The 18,091-nt window shown below is 36.1% G+C and overlaps 2 protein-coding genes across 11 annotated transcripts; one reads left to right on the forward strand and one right to left on the reverse strand.

Annotated features, from left to right (window-relative positions):
• Nucleotides 1-6,181: 6,181 nt before the first annotated feature.
• Nucleotides 6,182-8,693, reverse strand: LOC142629519 (uncharacterized). The gene is made up of 5 exons (XM_075803528.1): nucleotides 8,219-8,693; nucleotides 7,511-7,568; nucleotides 7,342-7,425; nucleotides 7,070-7,211; nucleotides 6,182-6,970 (listed from the first exon to the last, which is right to left on the reverse strand). Exons 1-5 carry the CDS (start codon nucleotides 8,577-8,579, stop codon nucleotides 6,692-6,694), a joined length of 924 nt encoding a protein of 307 aa, XP_075659643.1. The 5' UTR covers nucleotides 8,580-8,693; the 3' UTR covers nucleotides 6,182-6,691.
• Nucleotides 8,694-11,954: 3,261 nt separating this feature from the next.
• Nucleotides 11,955-16,776, forward strand: LOC142628152 (uncharacterized). 10 transcript variants are annotated; one of them, XM_075802170.1, is made up of 6 exons: nucleotides 11,955-12,565; nucleotides 12,842-14,565; nucleotides 15,516-15,765; nucleotides 15,950-16,021; nucleotides 16,124-16,270; nucleotides 16,360-16,776. In XM_075802170.1, the coding sequence occupies exons 1-3, from the start codon at nucleotides 12,247-12,249 to the stop codon at nucleotides 15,648-15,650; spliced, it is 2,178 nt and encodes a 725-aa protein (XP_075658285.1). In that variant the 5' UTR covers nucleotides 11,955-12,246; the 3' UTR covers nucleotides 15,651-15,765; nucleotides 15,950-16,021; nucleotides 16,124-16,270; nucleotides 16,360-16,776. The 10 variants fall into 10 exon arrangements, with proteins under 10 accessions (XP_075658285.1, XP_075658282.1, XP_075658280.1 ...); XM_075802167.1 differs by having other exon boundaries at nucleotides 12,842-15,765; nucleotides 16,104-16,270; nucleotides 16,362-16,776; XM_075802165.1 differs by having other exon boundaries at nucleotides 12,842-15,765; nucleotides 16,112-16,270; nucleotides 16,362-16,776.
• The last annotated feature ends 1,315 nt before the right edge of the window (nucleotides 16,777-18,091 follow it).

Here is an 18,091-nt window from a genome sequence, read left to right on the forward strand (position 1 = left end):
TAATTCAAATATCGCAACATACTCCAATAGATTAAAAATATATTAATTAGAGTAATCATTACTATGCTCAGATTGTAACTTTCTATACTTGATTTATGTACAATTGTACAGTTTCTATATATTTTTTAACAAAATTTTGCAATTGATTATAATTGTACAAAATTAGCTATTGCAATATTTCCAAGGCCATATAAACTACAATTTGTTCTTATAAAGATTTGAAGAAAGGAGGAAATGAGGTATGTTATACTAAATGATAAGTTAACTATCTTACTACACATCAACTTGCTTGCATCTTCAAATAGGTATTTTGTTGTTCTTTTTCTCACCAATTGGTTTAGTTCTATACTTCCTCATAATTTGTTTTTGTGCCCAACATGATCTTTTTGGTATCTAATGATGTATTATTATCTAATGGGATGGTTTCGTAATAATTCTATGGTATTTTATTGAGCATTATACTTTGATGTCATACATATCTTTTTCTTTTCTTTTCTTTTTCTTTTTCTTGATAATTCAATAGTTGGGGGAGGGGGTTTTAAATCGTGTATATCACCATTAGAAACACTAGGAGATTCTTATTAATCTAGAAAGCTCTAAGTGATGTCTATGCACATCATAATGTATCCACACATTGTACGGGCACATCGGCTAGTTAATTAGAAAGGAAAAAAAGGTATAGATTGTAGAACATGCAATACCTCAAACGGTTTTGTACCCTTCCAAATTTGTGTGTTGGTGTTTTTTAGACAATAAATGGGCATTTGTCCATAATTTACAAACTATGATGTAAAATGCCCCTGTTTAGACATCATATGCGCCCTCACGTGCCTCTCGGATTTTTGGCCTCGCCTCCACACTCCAATGGTTAACGCACACGCCCACATGCGTCGAGGAATCGTGTTGATGTTATCAATGATGTCATCTACAACATCGTCTTCTGACGTTAGAAGAGCCACGTCAGCCCTAGCTACGTTAGCAGCCACGTAGCTTGCCACATCAGCAATGTCGCCTTGTCAGCATCACGTCATCTAACTGACCGTTTACTTGGGCCAACTTGACCCAGACCACCTGGATCTAACCCGTGAGCACTGATCGTTGAATTTGATATTCGGTTGACTTTGACTTTTGTGTTGACCTTTGACCAAAAGTATGTTGATGTCCACTTTGGCAAGGAAGCCTAATAGCAGAAAGAAGCCCAACAATATGGGAAGAAAAGAGTTAGTAAATTGAGAAGAAAATCATTAAGCTCAAATAGTAGGAATAATGGATCATAGGCCTAGAAATATAGTAAATGAGAATCAAAGAAAGCAAGCGGGCCTAAAGGAGCCCAGAGAAAGAAATAGTAAACCCATGGGCATTATGAGAAATATAAAGCAAGTAAGAATGGGCCAAAGAGGCCCAAAGTAATGAATTAGGTGAGTAAGGGGTTGATGGAAAGCCCATAAACCCCAAAAGTAAAGGATGTGAAAATTTGGGCTGGAAAGACCCAAAAGACTTAGCAAAGGCCCATGAGAGTAAAGAATTGGAATGGGCCGAGGATGCCCAAGGAAAGGAAATGGGCCGAGGATGCCCAAAAGGATGAGATGGGCCAAGGAAGCTCGGAAGCAATGGAATGGGCCAAGGAAGCCCGAAGTAGCATGAATATTAGCCCAATGGTAATACTGGACCACTGGAATTAAGCAAAGAGAAATCATACAGTAGGCCTAAGAGAGGTCTAGCAAGCACGGGTCAAACAATAGCAGAACAAGAATGACAGAATGGCATAACAGATGTGTTAGCAGATCTGTGAAAGGGGAAAATAATGGATTAGAGAATGGATAATCCATAATCAAGCAAGGCTCAGGGAACCATTCACGCCACAAGAGGTCAAGCATGAGCAGCAGAATGTACAGACAAGCTTTCAAGTCATGGCAAAAGCATGAGCAGCAGACAAGCCATGAACACACATAGAAGTGAAGCACGTATAAGGCTCAGGCACCGCCAATCTGTACCCAACCAATAAAGAGTGGTGGACCATGGGTTAGAGGTAAGAGAGAGTATGGTATGACGGTTGGGAGAAGGGGAGAGCCTATTGTGGGGTTCCCGCTCAAACTCTTTTAGGGAAAATGTCCTGTTGGGATGACACATCACCTAAAAGAGGGAAAAATGAGTTGGAATCACTAAGTGCATGCTATGAGGGATAGTGAGAAAGAATGCCCACCCTTATCCGGATGGGAATGCCACAGTGAGTAAGCAAACAAAATAAGACCCTTTGTCTCGTAATGGGATGTGGCACAGCTAGCACAGATAAGTGGTGTTGGCTGGGTAGCTGGCAGACCAGTGGGTGGTCTGGAAGGACACCCACACCTAGACAAAAGCAGTTAAGGGGTAGAATAGTAAAAATCCAGTCACGACAAACAGTATAAAAGGGGCCCTAGCCGTGCACAGCGGGAAAAACAACAAGGGAGAATGGAGGAGGAATAACAAGAAGGCAGGAGAGAACATAACAACACCATAAAAGAACAACAAAAAGGGAGAAAATAGAGTAGAAAAAACTTAGAAAGAAAAAGAAGGAGTTAGAAAGAAAAAACAGAGAGTAAGCAAAAGTGTGTTAGCAAGCATGCATCGATAGGTTAATCCATTCTCTCCCTCTAAAAGCCTCCCTTTAGTAAGGATTAGGGAATTTGAGTATAAGCCATTTAGGCTCATTCTCTCAAAATAGGTAATTTCTATGACAGTATCTCCCTGTGAGGTTACCCACATTAAAAAAGTGATTCCTTTCTTGGACTTAATTCCGTAAGACAACCAGGCATGGCAGACTGACCATTTCTTTTTTCATTTTATTGATTAAGCATTGGTGTTATTTCCCTTTTATTACTATCATTTATTTCATTTAGTATTCCCTGCTTTTCTGGCTGATAGTAAGCATTTTTTTTCCTTTTATTGTTATATTATACCTGTCTGCCATGACTTTTGTGTAACCGTTTTCTCTGCCATGAGCATGTCACTAAAGTTCTAGCAAAGGGGTTTTAGTTTGCGCACAAGCCGGTCGAGGATGTGTTGTAGTCAAGCTGGTCTTGACTTTCCTACCTAGAACCATTGGGCCATAGCGTGACAAGAGGAAGCCCACCACAAAGTCAAAATTTCCGAAAGGACCTATCTTGCTTAGTTTTTTTGCGTAGATTCCGATTTTGGACTCCATTTCTTTATTTGAAACTATGAAATCAATCAATTGGCACATTCTTCATCGTGGTTTCTTCAAAGGAATTCTTCAAGGTATCTTCTCATACTTATCCAACTTCAAGCCTTCATCGAGCTTTCGCCTTGAGTTTGAGGGAGGGTCTTAGAAATATATTAGACATATTAGCTCAATGTAATAGGCCCAAACCCGCTCTTATTTGTACAAATAGTCTAGGGTTTAGTCGCCTATATATACTCATGTTAGGGTTTATTGTAATACAAGTTATTGTACTACACTTTTACATAATAAAGATGTAGCCCTTAAGGGATTTTTTGTGGATGTAGGCCGGCAAGGCTGAACCATGTAACTCTCTTATTCTCAGTGTTCTTATTATATGTTTTCCCTTCCGTATCCACTCTAATATATACAACATGGTATAACACATTGCGTTGCTAATATATATTTAACAATTGACAATGTAAATTTCTTACATTCTCTATTTGTCATCTTTATTTTCTCCTTTGTATTTTCCTATACACTTTATCAAGGTATCAAATTATGTCTTGCCATTTTTTGACATGATATCAAAGTTATGTTTTATCATTTCTAATATGGTATTAGAGCAAAACTTTTGTAGCCTCTATTAATTCATATCTTTATCACAAAATTCCATCCAACTTCCTTCTCTCATCACAATTTTTAGTCATTTGTAGACTTATCAATGGCAGCGATATTTCTTTCATCAGTCATTATCGCTGCCAGCCACTCTATAGGCTCATAGTAATTAATTCCTTATCTTAACAACCTCATATGCATCTTTCTCAAACTTGATTTTTTCTTACAAATTTATCTTAAATGATTTTCATTCCAGTTACCCGCTCTGTTTCATGTTTAGGTTGCATTACTTAAACCGTGCCTCTAATTAGTAACCATTCTTGGCTTTCTCTTTGGTCGCACATCTCTATCATTTTTAATTAGAGTTTTTTCAAATAGCACCTTTGATTGGTAGCTTTTACTAGTATGATAAGTATTTACACCTCATTCATCTTGTGCATCCAGCTTGTCGTCTACGGCATTTAATTTGGTTTGTCTTGGTTCACTCCACGTCTAATTTGGTCACAATTTCACTCTCTTTCCAAAGTCAAGTTGTATTCAAGCTTCCACCTTGAGTTTGAGGAGATGTTAGAGATATGAAGGCCTAATCCTAGTCAAGGCTCAAGTCTGTTATATAACTCTAGCATATGTTCATTGTATCTAAATAGTGTAAGCAAAGTAATCCTAATCCTACTTGTATTGCAAAGTATTACAACCCTAGTTTATTCTATGATTAGTCTAGAATTTAGCCTATAATATACATAGATCTCAATAGTAAAAATGTAATTGTCAATGCCGTTGATGTGTTCTTCTACATTCTCATTCCCTCTATCATCTTTAATTTCTTTTTTATATTTTTCCACACAATTTACAATCATAGTATCAAAGTTATGTTTTACCATTTTTGAATAAAACAAGAGTTATATTAACGAGTCCCCTTAAAGTAATGGTTAATAATCTATTTTAGGAAAGTTTTGATACAACTTTTATGAGAAATAAAAAAAAAAAGTCAAAATATTAATTTTTTTTTCTTATAAAATTTTTTTTTAAATGGATTGTTAACTATTATCTTAAGGGCTTCCGTTAACATTTCCCATGAAATAATCATATAGAAGTTTTGCCGTGCAAGCCATCTTCGATTTCATTCACTCATGCGTCTTTACCTTATACAAATTATGCATCAAATTCAACATACATTTCATTTATTGGTGCAGCTTACACAGCATGACCTTAGCCAATCACCGGGCTAGCATGGATATGATATGATAAACCTGGCCAAACGTATAGGACTTATGGAATGGGCTACGTACAGACCTGATTTCAGTTGGGCATTACCTAACTTTATGCATCTACACTCACTGCCTCAATAGTAACTAAATTGGATCTCCCTGATTGACTTTGCTGGGAACAATTTTGGGCTTTGTGTACAAAACATTTTAGGAGCGTCCCTCCTCAATTTAGAGTTTTTTTTTCTTAATTATTTTTTGAATTGTTTGATTCCCTAATGAACGTTAATTATTTATTTACAAGGAGCGAGAGAGGGAGGAGCTAAATCCAAATCTTCTCATTAGAAGAATCAGACAATACCACTAAATTATGGGTCCCTGGAGTTTTCGGGATGTCTCATTTCTAATGGATATCATTTGTTACTCTAAACCCACTAATCAGTGCAGGTTCCTCCTATTCAAGACTTTGTTTGGGCTTTTGGGAGAGTTTCTGGACCGTATTGGAAGAAGAACATTAGATTTTGGTCTTGATATCAATAAGTCCACTAGACTAGATAAAAGGCTTTCAGCCCTGTCAAGCTAGGCCTTAGGGTATGTTTGGTCGGGTGAAAACAGGGAGTATGAAAAATATGGTGAAAAATGATATTTTTCACCGTTTGGTTTAGGAGAAAAAACAAGAGAGACAAAAAATGGAGAGGAAAATAATCATTCTAGGCCCACATTTTTTTATCCTCCCAATTTGGGAGGAAAATGGAGAGGAAAAAATGCTGAATGATGTAATTTACACAAATATCCTCACTTTACTGCACTCACCTACCCTTCTCATATATCTATTTCTTATATATTATATAATAAAGACATAATAGTCAATTTATATGAACTACATTGTCCATTCTCCTCTTTTTCTCTCCAACCAAACGAAAAAGTTTTCCATTCTCTCACTTTTCTACCCCTCCAACTAAACACACATAAGGAAAAACCAAATTTTTTCTATCTTTCCACTTTTCCACTTCTCCAACCAAACGGACCCTTAGAGTTAGGGATGCTAGTCTGGAGTGGAAGAGAGGCTGGTTTACTTTGTCTTTGAGAATCCGCTGACTTGCGTGGATTCTCTCTTGCTCTCAAATAAGCACTTGTCTATTGCTACTTTGAGATATATTTTTTTTTTTTTTTTTTGAGAATTAAGTACACAAATTAGTTGGCATAAGAATCTGCAATTTTATTATCAATGAAAACTTAATTAAACAGATACATTTGTGCATGCCTGTGTGAGAGAGAGAAACCAAACCAAAATAACCAAACGGCTGTCCTAATAATCAATCTGAATCACCAGAACTTCTTCAACTTACAAAGCTTTAACATACAAAAAGGATCTATGATTGTTGGTTATTATTAAGGCATTACCATAAGGTCCATATTCATCACCCTTGTCATTCTCATAAGTACAACCGAATTATATTGTAACAAAACAAGCGCTCAGATCCTCTACATGTTGCCACTTGCAAGTACACAACGTAATAATTACTATTTGCTTCTTCTTTTACAGAATTAGTACATATCCATATGATAAATTACTAGTTGTTCCTCAAAGCTTAAGTTTTTAAATAGGAGGTAAAGTGGAAACATGATTCAAACTCAGGCCACCAACTTTGATGCTGTAATAAATTACCAATTATCCCAAAAGGTTAACCATTACCAATTATCCATGTTAGATGTGCCTCCAAGGTCTTTCGGCAAGGCTTACACATTCACTGTATCTATAACAATCAACAAGATGATCAATCGTCAATCCAGCTGCTTGCATGAAGGAATACACAATCACCGGGCCAACCAACCGAAATCCGTGCTTTAGTAAATCCTTGCTGACAGCTTCTGCTTTTGGAGTCCTCAGAGGAACATTTCTTGGGTATCTATACCGGTTGATCACTGGTTTGTGATTCACATAACCCCACATATAGCTACCAAAAGATCCAAATTCCCTCACAATCTACATTTGAGGTCATAATTGAGCACAATGAGCAACCTATCAAGTACTATATTAACCAGCTGAGGAAATATGCAAACGAGTCAAAATTTTTAAGCTTGCCTTCAATATGCATTTGGCATTGTCTAGAATGCACCTCACTCTGCACTCTGTTAACATGATAGCCTTGTTGGAAGCTATATCTGTAATCTCTGTCTCCCCCATTTTGGCAACAAAGTTAGGATCAAATCCGCCAAAAGCTTCCCTTTGTCACAGAAAAAATCAATATTTTCAATACTATATTGTTCAAAATTATATTAACATAGCTTTTCAATTTGTTAAACAAGTAATATTAAGCTGTGCAAGTTTAATTTAAGTGGTACAAACACTGTTACCTGTATAGTTCCCTTCTTTTCAGGATTTCAGTCCAATTGTAGTCCATCAACATACCAGACATTGCAAGTAGCTCAAACAATTGGCTGTTGATAATTTACCACTTTAAAATTGGCAAATCACTCCATAATTAGTAGTAGACTTTCATTCAAAAAAGTACGAAGGACTTACTTGTCGTCATAAACTGGAACTCCCCAGCACTCATCGTGAAATGCCACGTAAACTTTATCTGTATAAAACACAATCAGTTCTAAGTAGAATTTCTTTATTTTATACCTAGTATGCTAAATAAAGAGTCGCCATAAAACCATGATTTCAACTCATGGAGTTTTAAATTTATAATTTCAACAGAAGAATTACCATAATATGCTAAATAGTTCCCTTCTTAATTTGTGATGAAAGCTAGGTGACTTTCTTCTTTGTTAAACAAGTTTGACTATTCTTTTCTTTTTAAACAAATTCCAAATCCCAAATGCTATGACAATGTTGAAGCAATTGAGCAATAGGCTCAGGAGATTATAGAAACAAGAGCACAAGTACTGTAGTTTAGGAGCAGCTGTGTGAATCTTATAGCCTTCAAATTCGTTTGACACGAATGTTTATCACATGCCATACACAGATACACTCTACAGACACTGCAAGAAGCTATAGTAGTTTGACATGAACGTTTATCACATGCCATATAGTCTATAGACACTGCAAGCTTAATACATACATACATACATACATATACATATATATATATATATATATATATATGTGTGTATATATATATATATATAGCTTCTTACATGCTAACAAAGCCATAACCATTCCATAATGCTAGAAAAGTAAATCAAATGTTATTGGAAATTGATAAATGAGTATTCTAAAGCTTACCACTATTCTTTGTAATCCAGTTGCACCTCCTCAATTCCCCAGTACTAGTATCCTGACTTTGCTGCTGCACGGTTTTTGCCCAGGGGGCTTCTCTTCTTTCAGACGGTGCAATCAGTCTTAATGCTCTAGAAATCTTCTGGTTCAGTGGAGTAGTAGAATCTGTAAGCGAAGAGTCATTCGAGTTCTGTGACAAAGACAACGATAAGGATGATAGGGAGGATATCGATGAACCGCTTCTCTGAAGCCCAATTGGGTAAATTCTCTTAAGGTGTTTGGACAAAATGCTTTGGCTTGGCTTCTCTTTTTCTTTCGAGAGTTTGTTTCTCTCCAAATCATGTCTTCTTGTGTTTACTTTAGACATGCTTGGAGAAGATGAAAGTTTATGGTTTAATTAGGATAGCTGTAAAGGTGGGTTGAGAGGGGTTTTAAAAGGAGTTGGTGCCATGATGAGCAGTACTTAAACGTTGGTTGGTGAAATGTGAGTTTCACAATTATGGATTACCATTTGCTCCTTAGGTTTTAAGCAAAATTTGTAGGAGTATACAAAATTGGAAACACATCATTTTTTTTGGGGGAAAGCATAGTTTTTAAGCAGAGTATAGCAGGCTCCCAATGTATGCATGTACCCTGACAGACTGGACTCATATATGGACCAAATGAGCCATCTTTTTTCTTCTTTCTATTTTGTTTTAATGGTAAGGTACACTCATCCTCAGATATCTTATTTAAAAATTAGTTAGGTGAATTAAAAACTTCATGTTTACATCACACATCCAAATACTTAGCCCAAAAAATGGTTCTCTGTAATTATTACTGGAATGTTTTTTTTTTCGCATGAAGACACAGAAATCACAACCAACCCTTTTTAACAGAAGGAATAGGGTGAAAATGGAGGTGGACTTGTAGCTGTAGTGCTATTGGTAGTCCCCAAATCACAGGAAATTAACTCTAATAATAACCCTTTTAGTTGTGGTGTTCGTCTCATTGTAAGTGTAATGGGTCCGGTTTATTCTTAACTCTTACTCTTGTCTTGTGTCCTATAGGTTTGAGGCATACCTGTTGCCTGTATAGACAAAGATATGCCATCCTTTTTTTTTTTTTTTGGATGAAACAAAGATATGCCATCTATTATTCTTAGAACTGTTCCCCATTTTATTTTATTAAAATATTTATGGGGTTATTTGGTAGAAAGGCCATGTATTCAAGGTGCAAAGGGGTCACTAATGTGCCCTGCGCTTCAATTTGTAGAGAAGATATTTTGAAACTCTAACTAATCTCTATACACAAACAATCTCTTCAAAAAGCACTTTTTTTATTCATTTATTTTACAAACAGGGTATCCAAGACCTCTTCAGTGCTTTTGTTCCACACACACCAAATTATTACTTATTACAGGAAAAAAAAAAATTAAAAGGTTTTGAACTTAAAATCTCATATATCTGCCATAATATTCAAACTCTGAGCATAACTTTTTGAGATGTTAAACACAAGTCTTAAAAATTACAAAGACTAAGTAAACAATGTTTATTAAATTTTAGCACTCCCTTGTCCCCCTATGAAAATTTATAGACCAAACGCATTTTGGATGAAACAAAAAAAAGTTTTATAAGATATCATTTTTTTTTTAAAGAAATAATTATAACATGCTGCTAACCCTGCAGCTCGAACCCTTTCATCTTAGACCCCAAAGCACTTTGTGCATGGGGAGGTGCCAATTCAACTACAAGGTCTTTGGCGTTTTATAAGATATCTAGTATCAAATGATGACTACAAGTGTAGGAAAATTTTTAACATACGTTATCAACCTAAGATTAGGAATATTTTTGAAAGATAATTATGTTTATTTTGCAAATTTAAAGATGCATAATTTTGCAAAGCTTCATTTGTTGCATGTGGGGTGGAGGGAGTTTTAATGATATCAATTGATGATGCAATTGATTAGATTAAATGACAAACGCTTACAATAAATCACTATATTGAAATGACATCAGTGTGGTGCCAAGGCTTTTTCTAAGACAAAACTCAAGGAATTTGAAAGCATTCACTCTCTCTTACCTAAATCAATGCATGAGATCCTGACTTATGCTAGGTTTTCGTGGTGAATTGTTATGAAACTTTTTTTGATTTTTAACTGTTGTGTTCATGATGGAGGTGAGATAAATGTCATGCCTTAGGAGAGAATTTTGATATTGATAATTGTTGCATACTCTTGATTGCTTGGGTTGATTAGGAGTCCATTGGCCTTGTCAACCCTATCTATATCATTAACTATCAAAAAAAGAAAAAGAGAAGTGAAACTAATAATTATATTTCGATCCTCACTCTTTTTCCATCATTTGTTTTATTTCATTTTCAATCTTTCATTGGGGGGTTCATATGATATACCCAAGTGTATAGCGATGTCCGCTTCTTTTAATCTAGTTCTAAAAAAGCCAAACGATTATTAGTTTAATCAAATTTCTTGATTGATCGAGGTTTTTTGAGTTTTATCATAAAATAATTTATTTAGTTTCAAAACTAATCTAAATTATGGTTCAAATCTACATCTTCTATTGTTGTAATTATCTAATTATTGTTAAAGATCTTGTAACTTAACTAATATGTATAGTTTTTTTTTTTTGAATCGGAACTTAATATTTCATTTAATGTATAGTTAAACTTTTAAGATTCAAGTGGGTTTTGGTTAGTTCAGCTGGTAAAGTCTCTGATTGGTGTTGCAAACACCATAGGTTGAAAGTCTACAAAAAAAAAAAAAAAAAATTATGATTCAAACCAGCCTAGTAGTATTTTTAGTCAAATTTGATCTACAAAACTATTTTAACTAATTGTTCGTGGTGCGGTAAGTTTAGCTCTTAGTTCTAGAGAGTCAATCAGATTGTGATTAGGTTGTGCAAGCCTTACCAAAGTTCATTATCATTATTATTATTTTCTAAAAACCGTGAGTGCTTGACCAAATATTTTGCAAGAAAAGAAATCCTATGAGTTTTTTCAAGCTTTTTCTGTGGTATTTTTTATTTTCTTCATTTGGTAGACTTGGTTAATTGGTTTTATGAGGAGCAAACTGAAAGTAAATCACTTAAAAGTTATTTGTAATAAATAAAAGAGAGAAACATAAAATATGATAGATTAATTAGGATATTTGAGGTGTACTATTTTTTTTAACTGTTAAATTTCATACACACTTTACACACAGGCGTGTGTGTGGAGTTAAAAAAAACTTTAAATATGAAACCGAAAGTTAATTCTAAGGTTCTAATTGTCACAATTAATGTATAAAACAAGAGAAAAATCCATAATGGGAAGACTAAACAAGTAAAAATCAAAATATGAATAAACACTTTTCTGATTAATAAACACAAATATATTGTTGCCGAGCAAGTTTCAACAAATGCAAATACTCTCTAGAAACTCCTACACTCTCTTCTCAATTTTTCCAATCCCATCTAAGTGTAGGAGAAAGGCCCTATTTATGCACTTAGTTCATCTCCCTATAGTGGGTTATCATTCTGGATGTTAAAAGGTGTTTGTCCCATCGAGCGTCCCTTCCCCTCTTTTAGCGATGAAAATAGATTTTTGAGGTGTAAGTGTAAAGCATTTTTGGTTATTCATTCAGCATTAATAAGACTTTTATGGTCCACAGTATATCGAGTCTCAAAAGCTCTATTAGGATTTAGGCCTTTGCCATCATTTTCAGTCTCGGCCTTTTTGATGGGATTTGGGCCGGGCTTGGTTTCTCGGACCGTCGTTCTAGCCCAATATATCCGGGCCCATAAAACGTTTGAGGGGACCAAGACCAACCCTCTAAAGAACGACACCGTGTGTTGGGAGGGGTTGATTAGGCCCTGACATGAAGAAAACCAGTGGGTTAACACATCACGAAACGTAACAGAAGAGTCGATCAGGCTCAAATATATTTCCCACGAGGGAGCGTAAGAGAAAAACCAAGCAACGGCTCTCTTTAAAACCTAAAATTGTCTCTATGGATTGGATTATGAAACCCTAAAGCCGTAGGTGTAGGCGAGTTCCAAATGCTCAAAAAACTCCACCAATGCCAATGGAACATTTACAAACCTCCTCTCCATTTCCGAATTCTCTCTTCCCTCCTCCTCTTCTCCAAACCCTCCTCCTCTGTCTCCGCCGCTATGCTCCACCACAACCAAGACCAATACCAAGACCACCAGTTGAGGACATTCGCCTTCGGAAGATTTGTGGGCCCCCGGCCCCGTCTCTATCCACCGGCTGAGCTGGATCCAAAGATTTCACAGTTCTTGCTTTCCCATGTTTTGGCGGGAAAAAGGAGTTTCAAGGACTTGCACTCGCTTATATGCCAAATCGTCCAACACGAAGGTATATCTCTATCTATATCTATATCTATATAATAGGAATTTCGGAATTCAAAGTTTCAACCTTTTAATTGTACTAGTCTAGTCATTGTTTTGCTTTCTCTATATGATTTTTATAGCTTCAATTTCTGTTGGGTATTTTTATTTTACTTGCTCAATTCCATGTCTTCAATTTCTTTGCTTCTTAATTGATTGGGTATTTTGTTTTTCATAATCACCCTACCCCTACCATTAAAGATATGATTTTGTTGTTTATAGACTTCTTCTCAATTTCTGCTAGGCCCTGCTTCCGCACCTTCAATTTGTGAGCTGCTCTTGAATAATTTCCAGGCCTGGGATTCGAATATTGTAGTTTGGGATATGTTGGCTTTTGCTTATTCGAAATTTGAGCTCGTGCAAGATGCCCTCTTTGTTCTCGCCAAGATGAAAGATCTCAACTTGCGTGCATCAATACAAACATATAATAGTCTGTTGTACAACTTAAGGCACACTGACATCATGTGGGATGTGCATAATGAAATCAAAGATAGCGGAACTCCCGAGAATGAGTACACTAATTCCATACTTATACATGGCCTATGCGAGCAATCCAGGCTACAAGATGCAGTTTCGTTCTTGCAAATTTCCGAAGGGAAGGATACTGGTCTTTCCGTCGTTTCATTCAATACCATCATGACAAGGTTCTGTAAATTGGGTTATGTAGATGTTGCAAAGTCATTTTTTTGTATGATGCTCAAGTGTGGACTACTCCCTGATTCTTACAGTTACAATATTCTTATTCATGGATTATGTGTAGCAGGTTCCATGGAAGAAGCCTTAGAGTTCAAAAATGACATGGAGAAGCATGGGGTAGAGCCAGATATAGTAACCTACAACATTCTTGCTAAAGGATTTCATCTACTTGGTTTGATGGGTGGGGCTTGGAAGGTAATCCAAGACATGTTGCTTAAAGGGTTTAATCCAGATGTTGTTACATATACAATTCTAATGTGTGGGCACTGCCAGATAGGAAATATTGAGGAAGGCCTTAAGTTGCGGGAAGAGATGCTTTCTCGGGGATTTCAGTTGAGCATCATCTCATACAGTGTATTACTCAGCTGCTTGTGCAAAAGTGCACGGTTTGAAGAAGCATTGATATTGCTTTATGAAGTGGAAGCTCTTGGCTTGAAACCAGATGTTATAACATACTCCATCCTCATTCATGGCCTCTGCAAGAAAGGAGAAGTCCATAGGGCTATCCTACTATATGAGGAAATGTGCTTGAGGAGAATCTGTCCAAATAATTTTACACACGGTGCCATTTTATTGGGTATATGTGAGAAAGGAAATATATCAGAGGCAAGGAAGTATTTTGATAATCTGATAACAAGTGACTTGGGGGAGGATATAGTCCTGTATAATATTATGATGGGCGGATATGTAAAACTTGGTAATATTGCTGAAGCTGTACAGTTGTACCAAAAATTAACTGAAAAAAAGATTACTCCTAGTATTGTCACTTTCAATACTCTTATTCATGGATACTGCAAAAGCAATAAACTAGAAGAGGCTTGGAGGCTCTTGGATACCATCAAGCTGCATGGGTTGGTTCCAAGTGTGGTAACTTACACCACTCTTATGAATGCATACTGCGAAGTAGGAAACATAGATGGCATGCTGGAATTGCTTTGGGAGATGGAAGCGAAAGCTGTAATGCCTACTCATGTCACTTACACTGTAGTTATTAAAGGACTATGCAAACGGTGGAAGTTGCAAGAATCTGTCAAATTACTTGAGGATATGCGTGCGAAGGGTCTGACTCCAGATCAAATTACATATAATACTATCATCCAATGTTTCTGCAAAGCTCGTAACTTGAGCAAAGCTTTTCAGTTACATGATGAGATGCTATTGCATAACCTGGAGCCTAGTCCTGTCACATATAATGTCCTCATCAATGGTCTTTGTGTATATGGAGACCTGAAGGACGCTGACAAGCTATTGCTGTCTCTTGAGGATCAAAAGGTCAGTTTGACAAAAGTTGCTTATACCACAATAGTTAAAGCACATTGTGCAAAAGGTGATGTAAGTAGGGCAATAATATTCTTCCATCAAATGGTGGAGAAGGGATTTAAAATTTCAATCAGAGATTATAGTGCTGTGATCAATAGATTGTGCAAAAGGTGTCTAATAAATGAAGCAAAATATTTTTTCTGTATGATGTTATCTGATGGTATTTCACCTGATCAAGAAATTTGTGAGATGATGCATAATGCTTTCCATCAGCAAGGTGATCTTGATTCTGTTTTTGAACTACTTGCTGAGATGATCAAATTTGGGCTGCTGTGTGATTGATCCATGAGAAATGATGATTTTCATGCATCTCACCAATAGAAAGAGCTGTGCCTTGCTTATAAAGAAGTCAGTATGTGAGTACGACATCATACTACATGCATATCTGTCAATCAATTTTTAACTCTGCTATTAAGTTAGGAAGTGGTTATAAATCCTCTTAAATGATTATTATTATTATTATTATTTTTAATATCGATAAAAACATTAGACGTAATCAAATTACAAGAATCAGATCGAAGAAGACAATCCATTTCTGTTTAATGCCTGAAGCAATATGTTGAGGGCATTTGATTGCTCTTTTGATTTGTGAAGGCTACATATGTCATTAATCTTTTGATTTAACCATTATAGTAGATCTCGATCTGCATCACATCTACGAACACTTTGATGATTTGGCTTGTGCCTGGAGATAATAATCATTTTCAAGGTCAGTAGGGATAACTTGGTATTAAATTTGTGGTTGTACCATACAAGCTTCAAAGGCAATCCTACTGGGTCAATTAGCAAATGGCAAAAGCAAAACTTTCTGATTTTATTGGCTAGACAGTGCATATTACAAGATCATTTCTGTCATCTCTGGTTCTTGCAATTGAGACTTGTATTTACCATTTTCTTGGCAGTACAAGAGGATTTTATGTGCAGCTGTAATTGTCAAGTACCTTGGTACCTCTCCTTATTTGGATATCTCTCAGGTTGAAAGGAAGAATTTCACAATTGGCATGAATTATGCACCTGCCTCGTTATGTTCTTCCTGAAACCAGACTTGATATGGTAAGATATCAAAAAGGTCGTACCTAGTGCACAAAACTCTCAATTTTGTGGAGTCTTGGAGAGATCGGGCCTTGGTGCAATGGCAAGTGCCTTGATATGGTAAGACATATTGTATCAGTTACTTATTTGTATATTTCTTCCATTTGGAGAGCAGCTATCCAAATTTCTAACTTTGGTCTCCCGTGTTCATTCAATGGCTGTGTCCTCAATTTCTTCATATTTTTGAAAGTATGAACTTTAGTTGTTGGTTTCTTTTCAATTAACTTTCTTTTATGTTTTGCAGGACTGTTACCCAGTTTCAGTGGATTAACGGGGAATTGTGGAATGGTGAAGCTTAGTATCTCTAAAGTGTGAGGTATTAATCAGATAAGACATACTTTTTTGCCAGTAATAATTTAGAATAATATCCTCTATTTCAGGCACTATTAATTTAGAAGTTACTAAGTTCTTGGTGTAGAAATAATTTGCCCATGGGTTGCACACCAAAGTTGTTCATGGCATGTGGCATACAGGAGACTTTTTGAAGGTATAAATGATATGGCTGTTTCACACAGTCAGATTTTCGCAAGCCAAAGCGGTCGAGATTATGACAAATGTATGTGAGGTATGTATCCAATATAACTCACTAGACTTGTTTGACAATGTCATTGCTTTGCCAGCAACAGTTAGGAATAATGTACTGTTTTTTTGCAGAGACTATAAAATTAGAAGTACTGATGTTCCTGGTGGACAAACCATTGGCTGGAGTGCATCATGAAATTCTTTCATTCAACATGGTGTATAGGAGAGTGTGCCAAAGATACAAGTCAGATTCTGTTTTTAGACAGTCAGATTAAGATTATCTCAAGGTCTTTTATTAGGTAGAAGGCAAGCCCAGAAAGTAGAAACAATGTTTTTTCATCTGTGAATCTCTAACTTGGTGTGTGATTTTAGTCTATGCCCTGAGGTAAAATAATTTACTCTGGCAAGCGTGTGCAGGTGATTATTATTGGAGTTCATGGTTGAATCTCCAAAGATGTGAAGTGACAGAAATTATTATGTACATGGTGTATTACAGACTTGCATTTCTCTCTATTAACTATATTAAAATGTGGGAAGATTCCTGAAGAATAGTGTTTGGTTGGTTTTAAAAATTTGGTGAGTCTCTGTCTAAATGCTCCAATATGTCGGGCAGCACAGACGTTTTTGTTGTGCACCCACCAAAACTCACCATTTTATCACTATCCCTCTAGAAATGGCTAAAATGAAGACCCAGTAGAAGAAGAGTATGTTGGAGAGAATGAAATGACAGGAGTAGAAAGAGAAGAGATGTGCTTCGACCTGCTCTGTATGGCCCTATTTGTTGCTTTTTGTGTTGAGATTGAACGAGGGAGAGAGAGGAGTGCTAATCACATGAATTCTCGGCTGAAAATCTGGGACAAGGGATGGGTCTCTTACCTTCTCCATTTGCATTAGGAGTTCTACAAGCAAAGCATATATGGTTTCTTTCCATTGGCTTCTCATTCTTCTTCACGATACCTAAACGCCCAATCAATTCATCACTCCTCTTTTTAACATGACCAGGACGTGCGGCCCAAACTAGTCATATATGTATGTATATTTTGTAGAGAGGGAAAGAACGACCTGTGACCATTTCGGCAAATTGAGAGGATAAGAGTTATTGCTCAATCTCTCTAAAAATTTTCCAATTATGGGCGGACGAACAATCAAAGTCGTAGCCTTTGCATCCTTATCATCTTTCTCCTTACAAATGAACAAAGTTGGTTCTTGACCAATCTTCAAATCCTTGAAAAAGAGTATCATGATAGCTGCTAAAAAAAAAAAAAAAAGATTGGTACAAACAAAGCATGTAAATAATAATAAAAAATAAATAGAAATTAATAATTAAATAAAAAAAAGTGAAAAGGCATAATTTCTCTACACTTAGAATATTATGCCACCTACTGGAGATTATTCTAGTACAATTTAAGGCATGCCTTGAGTGGCCTTATATGGAGATCTTTAGAAACTAACGGATAAAAGGAAAAAGAGATGTGAAAAAACAAAATACCATACTTTCAAAAAATATTGCACTAAGTACCCATAGAAGGATCATGTTGTCAGAAAGAATTTATTGCACTAAACCTAAGAAGGGCTTATAGGACTGCAAAGAGTAACATGTCATCTAGAAGAGACTATTGCACTAGACCTTGGATGAAGTTCTAGGCCAGCAAAGGGTAGCATATTGTTCATAGCTATTGTGCTACTAATCCTTGAAAACAGTAAGAGACATTAATGGTTACCTTGAAACCAATCCGCCTGAATTGTCAAACATTGTCAGAATTGACAAAGTAGACTAGAAGGCCATAAGTTGACAAATTTGACACCACAGAAGTCATCTACGACATTCAATCTACCAAACCCGCATTTTCCTTTGTGTTTTGCT

Source organism: Castanea sativa, chromosome 3 (genome assembly GCF_040712315.1).
Source record: "Castanea sativa cultivar Marrone di Chiusa Pesio chromosome 3, ASM4071231v1".
Taxonomy (NCBI): domain Eukaryota; kingdom Viridiplantae; phylum Streptophyta; class Magnoliopsida; order Fagales; family Fagaceae; genus Castanea; species Castanea sativa.

Bases quoted from the DNA above. Each gene is read 5' to 3' on its own strand.
- LOC142628152 (XM_075802163.1), top strand. From the start codon at position 12,247: ATGCTCAAAAAACTCCACCAATGCCAATGGAACATTTACAAACCTCCT. The intron at 12,566-12,841 runs GTATATCTCTAT...AATTTCTGCTAG, and splicing joins CCAAATCGTCCAACACGAAG to GCCCTGCTTCCGCACCTTCA.
- LOC142629519 (XM_075803528.1), bottom strand. From the start codon at position 8,579: ATGTCTAAAGTAAACACAAGAAGACATGATTTGGAGAGAAACAAACTC. The intron at 7,569-8,218 runs GTAAGCTTTAGA...TGTTTTATACAG, and splicing joins CTGGATTACAAAGAATAGTG to ATAAAGTTTACGTGGCATTT. The intron at 6,971-7,069 runs GCAAGCTTAAAA...CCTCAAATGTAG, and splicing joins ATGCCAAATGCATATTGAAG to ATTGTGAGGGAATTTGGATC.